The sequence below is a fragment of the Tarenaya hassleriana genome, unplaced genomic scaffold (assembly GCF_000463585.1).
Source record: "Tarenaya hassleriana unplaced genomic scaffold, ASM46358v1 Cleome1, whole genome shotgun sequence".
Lineage (NCBI taxonomy): Eukaryota > Viridiplantae > Streptophyta > Magnoliopsida > Brassicales > Cleomaceae > Tarenaya > Tarenaya hassleriana.
In genome coordinates, this window is record NW_010960187.1 from 4671467 (window position 1) to 4682632 (window position 11166).

At 40.7% G+C, this 11166-nt stretch overlaps 2 protein-coding genes across 2 annotated transcripts; both read left to right on the forward strand.

Moving 5' to 3' along the window:
- The first annotated feature begins 2617 nt into the window (after nt 1–2617).
- LOC104811339 (TMV resistance protein N-like) lies at nt 2618–6361 on the forward strand. Its single transcript, XM_010538004.2, has 5 exons — nt 2618–3200; nt 3309–3605; nt 3700–4860; nt 5157–5795; nt 5897–6361. Exons 1-5 carry the CDS (start codon nt 2667–2669, stop codon nt 5909–5911), a joined length of 2646 nt encoding a protein of 881 aa, XP_010536306.1. The 5' UTR covers nt 2618–2666; the 3' UTR covers nt 5912–6361.
- Nucleotides 6117–7523, forward strand: LOC104824798 (inactive disease resistance protein RPS4-like). The gene is made up of 3 exons (XM_010556968.1): nt 6117–6121; nt 6517–6763; nt 6866–7523. Exons 1-3 carry the CDS (start codon nt 6117–6119, stop codon nt 7463–7465), a joined length of 852 nt encoding a protein of 283 aa, XP_010555270.1. The 3' UTR covers nt 7466–7523.
- The last annotated feature ends 3643 nt before the right edge of the window (nt 7524–11166 follow it).

Consider the following 11166-nt stretch of genomic DNA (forward strand, 5'->3'; position numbering starts at 1 on the left):
AAGAGTGACATACACACCCAAACACCTTGAGATTAGCCAAGGACGGTTTTCTTCCAGTCCAGGCCTCAAATGGTGTCTTCTTCTCCAAAGCCCTTGTCATCACTCTGTTCTGAAGAAAGACTGCAGTATTTGCAGCTTCTGCCCAAAACCGTTTTGGTAGATTCTTCTCAAACATAAGACATCTTGCCATCTCCATAATGCTCCTATTCTTCCTCTCACTAACCCCATTTTGTTGAGGTGAGTAAGGCACTGTAAACTGATGTTTTATACCAGCAGACTCACAAATTTCTCTGAACTTCTTTGAGGTATACTCACCTCCATTATCTGATCTCAAAACTTTAATCTTTTCTCTTGTTTGATTCTCAACTTCCCTCTTGAATTTCTCAAACACATCAGAAACCTCAGACTTCTCCTTCAGAAAGTAGATCCAACACATCCTGGTTAGATCATCAATGAAGATAACAAAATATTTGCTACCGGTAAGAGATTCTACTGACATTGGTCCACAAACATCAGTATGAATTAACTGTAACTTGTGCTCAGCTCTCCAATTTGACTTTCCAAAAGGAAGACGAACTTGCTTCCCTTCTGCACAAATACCACATTCACCGAAATTCTTGTTGAAATCTGGTAAACCAGAAACCAACCCATGTTTTTGCATAAGGACCAGACCATCAAAGTGATAATGTCCTAGTCTCTTATGCCAAATTTCCGTTTCTGAAATATCAGCCTTCATTGCATTGACACCAAAGTGTTGAGGATTGAAAATGAAACTTTTATTCTTCATTTTGACCCTGAACAGAATAGTGTCTGCAACATCCATGATCACACACTCATTTCTGTCAAACATCAACTTATAACCTTTTTCCATCAACTGCCCAACACTCAGAAGGTTCTGATCAATTTTTGGCACAAACAACACATCTGTAAGTATCCTACAACCATTTGGACCTTTGCACAAAACATCACCTTTTCCTTCAACAGAGATGAAATCACCATTGCCTATTCTAACTCTAGACTTAACAGATTTATCTAGAGTTTGAAATAGATCAAGATTACCTGACATATGGTTTGTACAACCACTATCAATCAGCCATTCATCATCAGCTCCATGTGCAGCAAAACATGAAGCCACAAACAATTGCTCCATCTCTTTTGCATCAGCTTTAACAACCTCTGTTTGTTGTGCAGCATTAAACCTGCAAAACCTTTCAATGTGACCCACTTTGTCACACCTCCTGCACTTTAAATTCTTCCAGCACCTCCAATGAGGATGCCCCTTCTTATTGCAATGCTTGCAGGGATCGAGAAAAGACTTATTCCCACTGGTTTCCTTACCATCATTCTGACCACTCGAGCCATCAGACTTCTGATTCTGAGCAGCTTTCTTCCCTTTCTCTGCAGCATTACCCTTGGCCTTAGCCTTCAAAGCTCCTTCAGTTGATTCCTCTTTCCTCATTAATCTTCTTTGCTCCTGCGCCTGCAAAGCACTAAGCAGTTCAGGAAGTTTAATTTCTGAAATTTCCTTAGTGTTTTCAAGCGAGGCCAAAGTTGCTTCATAACGCTCAGGTACAGAAACCATCACTTTCTGTACCAACCTTTCATCTGAAACTTGAGTTCCCAGAATCCTTATCTTGTTGACAATAGATACCAACCTATCCACATAATTTTTCACAGATTCACTTGCTTTCATATGCTGCCTTTCAAACTCTCTCATCAGATTTAACACTTTCATTCCTCTTATTTTCTCATCTCCCTCATACTCATTCTTCAGAAAATCCCAAACATCTTTTGCTGATTCAAGCTGCATGATCTTTGTGAAAACTGAAGTAGAGACACAAGAGAAAAGACAAGACAAAGCCTTTGCTTTGCGAGTTACCTTTTCTCGATGAGCCCTTATTTGATTCAGAGTAGGATTGCCTCCCAATGGTGGAACCTCATAATCACTTTCCACAGCTTCCCACAGATCTGCTCCTCTTAGAAAAGCCTTCATTTTTACAGACCAAATCTGATAATTCTCCTCATCAAATATAGGCGCCGAGAGAGATGGATTGGGTAACAAACTAGAACCTTCATTGTGCTCCATTTCCACAATACACAGATCCCTTCAAGATCTAACAAAAGCTCTGATACCACTGAAGATCTGTCAAAGTTCTTTGGAGAGTGTTTTCAAAACCCTCTTAGCTTGAACATTAACAGAAACCTAAACACCAACACTCTATTCTTAGAACAAGAACAGAGGATCAAATCTGGAACTTCTCCTTTTCCATATATCCAAAAATCAAGACGTAGAACCACTTAAATACAACATCAAAAAAAATCTAAAAGGTTAGTGCAGGAGTTTTCAAAAAATCTGAAACACAACAACCCACATGTACAATTCATAACCACTCTTACCTGCTCTTTGACACTTGTACAATGCATAACCACTCTCAACTGCTCTTCAACACCTGTCTATTCCAGAAAATTCCAGCTCCTCTTCTTCACTTCAAAATGTCTTCACCCGCTACCATGCTTAGATCTTGAACCATCTAACAACAAGTAATGCTAAAGATGCAGAAGCCTTAGTTGGAGGGTTTGGCTGGTTTTCGGGAGGACATACAATCATCTTAACCTCTAGGAACAGACAAGTTCTTGTTCAGTGTAAGGTCAAAGAGCCATATGAGATGCAGAAATTATCCAAGTCCGACTCCTTTGAATTTTTTTCCCGGTATGCCATTAAAAAATATAGGAAAGGAATGACATCATTGATCCCGGGGCTGGTGAACTACGCTAGTGGCGTTCCATTAGTTCTTATAGCGTTAGGTTCATCTTTGAAAAAACATCAGATTCATGAGAAAGGTCTTCTGCAAATACTGCGGCGACATCCTCCAACTGAGGTTCAGGATGCATTTCGGAGAAGCTTTGATGGACTAGATGATAACGAGAAGAACATATTTTTGGATCTGGCATGCTTTTTAAGAGGGGAGAATAAAGATTACGTCGTCCAAATGCTTGATGGGTGCGGTTTCTTTACAGATTTAGGAATCTGTGGGCTCATTGACGAGTCTCTCATTAGCCTTGTAGACAATAGGATAGAAATGGCCAATGTTTTTCAGGATATGGGTCGGTTTGTTGTTCACGAAGAAAACGAAGAGCCAGGAAAGCGTAGCAGACTGTGGGATGCTAAAGACATTGCTGATGTATTAACAAACAACAAAGTAAGTTTATGGAGATGTCTTCTTTCAGTTTGAAACCTAGCACACCTTTTAGATTATTTCAGTGGTGACAGCCGATAAATACCTCTTTCTTTTTCTCTTTCTCATCAGGGGACAGCGGCAATTGAAGGCATCTTTCTGGATGCCTCTGACCTAATGTGTGAATTGAGTCCAAGTGCTCTCCAGAATGTTTACAGGCTTAGGTTGCTGAAGTTTTATTGTTCCACTACTGAAAACCAGTGCAAACTTCATCTGCCTCAAGGCCTGAACTCTTTACCTGATGAGCTAAGGCTACTTCATTGGGAGAACTACCCTCTGAAATCCTTGCCTCGGGATTTTAATCCTAAGAATCTTGTAGAGCTAAACATGCCTTATAGCAATATGGAGAAGCTATGGAAAGGGACAAAGGTATGTTTTCACATTATGGTATTATGAGCTACATGCATCAGTTAATAAGCTTTGGGCCTGATGACTCATTTTTGTTATCCATGGTTTTACACAGAATCTTGAGAAGCTGAAGAAGATCAGACTGAGTCACTCTCGTCAATTAGCTAAAATCCCGAGGCTTTCAAAGGCCTTGAACCTAGAGCATATTGATCTTGAAGGATGTACGAATCTGGTTAAAGTCAGCTCATCAATTCATCATCTCGGCAAGCTGGTTTTGTTGAATCTGAAAGACTGTACTCGTTTGCGAAGTTTGCCTGGCATAGTTCATTTAAAATCTCTCGAAGTTCTTAATATGTCTGGCTGCTCAGACCTCGAGAATATTCAGGATTTCTCACCAAACCTGAAAGAGTTATATCTTGCTAGGACTGCCATAAGAGAGGTGCCATCATCGATCGAGAATCTCACTGAACTTACGATACTTGATTTGGAACACTGCAAAATGCTTCGACACCTGACGATGGGAATGAGTAACTTGAAATCTCTTGGGACGCTTAAGCTATCTGGCTGCTCAAGCCTGGAGAGCCTTCCATATCTTGATCCACTATATCTAAGAGGCTCGCGACATCTTGATTTAAAGAAGAAAACCGTGGAAAAATCTGCTCCCTTTGTCTCATATGTCCCTGCTATTCGAGGATCAAGGTTGGATGGCTCTGAAAACCTTCTGAGCTCTCCTACTTCGCTCCCCAGATCAGAGACTCCCGAGACATGTTTGACTTACAGTTCTGCAGAAGAAGCATACAAGTTTTCATCAATTCAAGGATCCTCCAACCTGTCTCTGTACAGTCTCGGAAAGCTGCCCTCATCAATTTTGTACTCCTTGGCATCAAGACTGTACGCCGTAGTGTCTTTGTCCCTGTATAATGCATGCTTGCAGGACATACCTTCAGAGATATTCTGTATGCCTTCCTTAAAGGCGTTGGATCTTAGTGGAAATGGTTTCACAAAACTCCCTGAAAGCGTCAAGATGCTCTCCAAACTACTCAGCATCAGGTTACACCGTTGCAAAAATCTTGCGTCACTTCCAGAACTTCCTCGAAGCCTAGAACTCTTGGACATGCATGGTTGTACGTCTTTGGAGTCTATTAAGTGGTGTTTCGAACAGATTCCTAGACTCTGTATATTCAGTAATTGCTTTGATCTGTCACAAGAAGTGGTCAGAGAACTTGTAGCAAAAGCTCTAAAAAGTGTTGTAGACATGGCCGGAGAACATCATCAGGTACCTCTCTCTCTCTCTCTCTCTCTCTCTCTCTCTCTCACACACACACACAGACACACACACACACACTCTAGAGCATGCGGCATGACCTGAGATCTCCAAAGCAAAAGTAGAGCAAAAAGTTAAAAAATGCTGGATTAAAATAAGCTGTTAAGAGAAGGAATTCTAGTCTGGTAAGAAAAGAAAATAGGAAAAAGAAAACGAGTTGGAATGGGCCTGGAAAAAAACTTTATCCAAGGTCCTAGATCGTAACAGCATGCTTCTCATTCTGGTTTTGTTTTACCTTGTCGGAACAGGCACTCATCGACTCACCTGCATTCAGCATCTGTGTGCCCACATCTGTAAGAGGAATACCCAAAACATCGACTTGGACAAGTTCCCCCATAATAACGCAGCTAACATCGCGGAGAATGACTCTCTTAGGCTTTGTTCTATCGGTTTCAGTTTCACTTTCGGATGCTTACTCGGCTGCTACTGGTTTTGGCATCAGGTGTGTATGCAGGTGGAGAACCAAAAATGGCATCTCTCATAGACTTGAGAGAATCTTCCGGTTTTGGGAACCTAGGGAAACTGCACAGAAGCTCCAAAGGGATCATACGTTTGCTTTCTACGATGTTACATTGCATCCAGGTGATGATATAATGGATGATCGAATTGAGTTTGAGCTCTGTCCAGTGGATGGGCAGAATACGTCTCTTCATGATAGCTGCAAGGTAACACAATGTGGAGTCTATAACGTTACTGCTCTGACTGGAGATACTAGCCCTAGCAAGAAGCGAGCTGCCTCCTCCATGGATCCGGGGGAACTTTGTGACGGTGAGGAAGTAATTTCACGGTATAAGAGAGTTCGGTTGAGGAGGGTTATTGAAACGATCATCCTGGAGATAAGGAAAAGGAAGCGAAGGCAGGTGTCTAGTTTCCAAAACATTGAAAAGGTGAGATGATCTGATACTCATACTGGCAATCCCATTGAGTTGGCTGCTAAACTTCCATCTTGGCTTAATCATTTGTTCATTTGTTTCTCTTGGAAAACTAGGATTTGAGCCATTAGTGATCCTGGTGCTGATACTACGCAAGCGGGAAGCTACTAAATCGGAACTTCAACGGCAACTCTATGGAAATATATATATATACAGGAGAGATATTCAGAATTCATAGTTCAAGATCCACTTAATCCTACTGAACTCTCGGGCTGGTTGGAGATCCTCTTGAGCTACTTGCTACTGCTGCAAATCCAGAAAACACTTTTGAGGCAAATGGAGTGAGAAGAAATTGCTGCTGCAGTTTACTGGATTCTTGTGATGCTGAGAGTGACGTAAGAGTTCTCGCCGACAATTTCCTCATCAGTATATCTGGTGGCCGGGTAGAGGGATGCATGATCTGCTGCTAATAAAAGTAGAGATGATTGATTTAAATTAGAGATATAAGTCAATTATAAAACCAAATATTTTTTTTTGTATGAAAATTATAAAACCAAATATTAATTGTCAAATATCGTTTCCCTTATAAAATTTTGTTTTCTTCTAATCTTCTTCCTTTATTTATTCTATTCGATTACCTATATATATATATATATATATATATATATATATATAAATAAACATATAAAAAAGAAGTGATATATTTAATGTAATATATAAAAAAGGAGTGATTTAGCCGTGTGTTACAGTTGCTTTCCAAAATCATCCTCTTCACAAGCTTCCGCTCCTTGGGGATCACACTCCCCTCTTTCCACAGAAATGGCCTCTCCTTTTGGATCAATCTCCTTCTCGCGCCCACTGAGCAGATCCCTTCCACCTTCATCTTTACAAACTGCAACAATCTGGAGCAAGCTGCAAAGTATAGTATATCATCCTACGCTCAAAGAAGAAGCCAGTTAGATGCACTTAAATGCCATGATGGGGTCTCTCCCTCTTTCTCTCTCTCTCTCTTAAACTTCATCTCTTTCAAGGAATCTCAGTTAACAAAATTTTATGCTTTTCCTTTTCTGGCATAACTTTTGCAGGGTGTTGTATCGAAGTCTCTGTTCCGCTCTAGCTTTCCTGGATGTGAAATACCTTCATGGTTCTCTCACCAAGCGGTCGGGTCAGTGTTAGAACCGAAGCTACCCCCACATTGGTGCGACGGCAGGCTTACTGCAGTAGCTTTGTGCGCCGTTGTTTCATTTCAGCAACCTCGCAATCAAGTCAACCGTATCTCTGTGGAATGCAACTGTAAGTTCAAAAACGAAGACGGGTCCTGTATCGTCTTCCGTTCCACTCTTGGGGGCTGGATCCAACCACCCGGCGAGGGGCTCGAGATGGAGTCCGACCACATCTTTATGGGCCACACGTGTTGCTTGAATATCGGAACAAGTCTCAGAGAGAAGCACTCTCGCAAATGCGTTCCTACAGAGGCAGTGATTGAATTCAATGTGGTGAGAGATGATGGTACAAGCGAAGTGGAAGGATGCCAAGTGGTGAACTGTGGCTTAAGTTTGGTGTATGCAGAGCCAAACAACGTCTCATGTGAACAGAACCCTAATGGAAGTTCAAGAAGAGACGTTGTGTCCGAGGAAAACAACAGGCCGCGTTGGGGTTACGGCTTCAGTTTTCTGGGTCTCTGACTCCGACAATATTAAATCCTTTAGTTTCCAAAGTTTGTACTTTTTCTGAATCAGAGTTTCTGCGAAGAAATAACATTACAGGAAAGCAGTCATTCTTCATGTTGATTCCACCTTTCTCTATAAAGCAAAAAAAAAAAAGACTTCCTCTTGCTTGATTCCAACTCCGTATCCGTCGTGATTCTGGCATGCTAAAATGCAATGATTGAATTCAATGTGGTGAGAGATGATGGTATAAGCGAAGTGGAAGGATGCCAAGTGGTGATTTGTGGCTTAAGTTTGGTGTATGCAGAGCCAAACAACGTCTCAGGTGAACAGATGCCTAATGGAAGTTCAAGAAGAGACGTTGTGTCCGAGGAAAACAACAGGCCACGTTGGGATTACGGCTGTAAGTTTTAGGCTTTTTTCTTTATACTTTATAAATATATATGAACGAAAAGAGAAGAGGAGAAAAATTCAAAATACTCCTTTGTATTTCTTTATTCTTTTATGTTTTTTTGTTGTTATTTTACAAATTTCAAACCTTATATATATATATATAGAGTGTTCCTAAGAATATTCTAGAAAAACAATAATATTTGGTCTAGCATATAATAAATCTCTTCAGAATTCTAGAAACACAAACTCCAAGAGTAACACACATTCCAACATCACCAAATCTTAGGAACAAGTTTAGTCTCCAACATTAGGCCCCTTAAACTTGTTCCTCTTCGAACTTGGATTCCAAACTTCTTCCGAAAAGATTTAAATGTATCTTTGGTCTTTATCCGCATCTTCTTCCTGGTAACTTCTTCAAATCTAACAGATAGACAAAAATTAGTAAACTCATCATCAAACATGGATTCTATCGTTTGAGTTGTATCATAAATCTCCTGAATGCTCTTCATCTTTCTCACGGGTGAGCTACTAGAATCGCCGTTATCAAAACGGTTTTGGATAACTCGGGATAGTGAATTTTCCTCAACTTCTTCGAGAATGTTCCTTTGCGACTGACTGCTACCATTCCAATCCCAACTCTTCTCCTCATCAAATTCAACATATCGAGACATTATGATTTTGCCAGTGTCGGGATTATACAACTTGTATCCCCTGCAATTTTCACCATAACCCAAAAATATGTATTTCTGACCTTTATCCTCAAGCTTTGTTCGTCTTTCTTCCTGCACTTTTGCATACGCCACACACCCGAAGATTTTGAGATGATCAACCTTCGGTTTCCGTAAGCTTCAAGCTTCCTCCGGTGTCATGTCTTTGATTTTCTTCAATGGAAATCTGTTCAACAAATAAATAGCACATGCAATAACATCTCTCCAAAACTCCTTAGGGACTTTTCTCGAATTAAGTATACATCGGACCATATTCAGTATAGTCCTGTTCTTCCTCTCCGAAACTCCGTTCTGCTGTGGTGTTTGAGGCATAGTGAGCTGATGAGAAATCCCGTGTTCCTTGCAAAAATTCTCAAAATCGTTAGATGTATACTCTCCTCCATGATCAGTCCGCAGGTACTTGATTGGACATCCACTTTGTTTTTCCACCATACTCTTGAACTCTTTGAATTTGGTAAAACTTCCCTTTTCTCCTTGAGCATATAGATCTATGTCTTTGCACTGTAATCATCAGTAAATGTCAGGAAATATCGATTACCTCCATTCGATGTGGGATTGATGGGTCCACAAACATCCGAATGCACCAGCTCAAGGGGACATGCTGCGCTCCATGACTTGTATGTCGGAAACGACTTCCTTTGCTGCTTTCCCATAACACAAACTTCACACAGATTGTTAGGAGTTGCAATCTTGGGTAACTCAATCACCATATCCTTCTTCTGAAGTAATTCTAATGCCTTAAAATTTAGATGCTCATATCGAAGATGTCACAAAGTTGAATTATCTAGAGTCGTTACCTTCAAACACCTCGACTCATTAAAGCTCAGTCTCAATGGAAACATTCTGTTTTTCGTCATCTCCACGGTTGTGATCAATTGACTATTTTTGTCTCGCATGGTTAGAGACATATTCTTTAACCTTACATCAAAACCTTTCTCCAACAAATGGTCCACACTCAACAAATTGCTCTTAATATCGGGAACATAATAGACATTCGAGATGCAAACTTGTCTCTTGTTTGGGAAGATCAGTGTGACTTCGCCTTTCCCTTGAATTGGTCTCTTTGAAAGATCACCAAATGTGATATTGCCCAAGTTCCTTTCGATCAGTTTCGTAACAACTCCTTTCTCCCGCACATATGGTTGGATGCTCCCGTGTCAAGATATCATGTAACAAATGGTTCTGACTCAATGCTTGATTCGACTTAATTTTGTGATAACATCAATACTTCTTCTGTATCACCGTCTTCTTTGTCGACTATATTGACTTTCTCTCCACCATCATTATCGGGATTATGCCAACATTCATAGGAATAATATCCAAATTTCTTGCAAGTATGACATTGAATCCAAGATTTATCATACATTCCTCCATTATTTCTTCCACATCCACGACCAAGGCCTCGGTTCCAACTTCGACCTCGACCACCTCTTCCCCATGATCATACTCCTTTATATTATTTTCTCCATCATCGTTTTAACTGTTTGTCGGCATCCGATAGTTTGCTCTATGACCACCTCGTTCGTAATAACCACCTCTTCCTCTTTGATATTGATAACCTCATCTAGAATTTTCGGTCTTCAAAGAGAGCTTCGTTTCTAGCGCATGTTCAACCGATTTTTCTTCTCCTTTTCTCCGATCCAATCTGTCTTCAAACGTGTTCAAAGAACCAAGAAGTTCTTCCACCGTCATCGTATCTAGATCCTTCGATTCTTCAATCACAACGGCCACAGAATCAATTTTTGAGTCAAGGGACCTCAAAATTTTCTCCACGACCCGAACATCCTTCAACGTCTCGCCATTTGTCGCCATTTGATGAACAATGTGTTGGGTTTTTCCAGGCCTAGTGCCACGGTTCCCAACCTGACACTAACCTAGTTCTAGGATCTAAGCGCAGCGGAAATTAAATTCATAATTTAATTAATCCTAGAATAGGAAAACACTAAGCATCGTGCATAAATGTAATAATAAACAAAAACGAATAATAAAGATCTCAAAGAGAGATACTGACCTCAAAGGCGAGACGGAGCCAAACGGCGATGGGCAAAACAGCCACTGAGAGTCGTCACAAAGGGCAACGACCTCTACGGTATCCACACCGCGGGTTGGATCCAACAATTGGATCTGGCCTGCTAGGGCCTAAAATCAGTCGCTAGTCCGGAGAGGTTCCTGAGAGCTTATGGTCGTTTAGACTTCTTAAAGCTCTCTAGATCCCCTATAGGACTTAGGACTTGGTGTGTTGAAGTCTTTGGCCAAGCTCCCCTTATATAGAACTCAAAACCCTTGAAAATGGGTAGAATTTTCGATGTGGGATTTTTGTTCGGTTACTATTCACCGACACTATTCACGGTTACTATTCACCACACCGAATTCGACCGAATTTCCATACCGTTTTATGTTTCGATTAAATTACATTAATTCAACCGAATTTGACCAAATTCGGACGAGTTACACTTACTCGATCGAGTTCAACAAACATTTTGTTTCAAACTTCACTTTGTCAGTTTTTACATTCCAACCCTTCGTGTGTGACCCTGTAGGCTCATTCAATGTGATCGTGATCTCGAAACACTATTTCGACTCACTGATTGTAGGTGG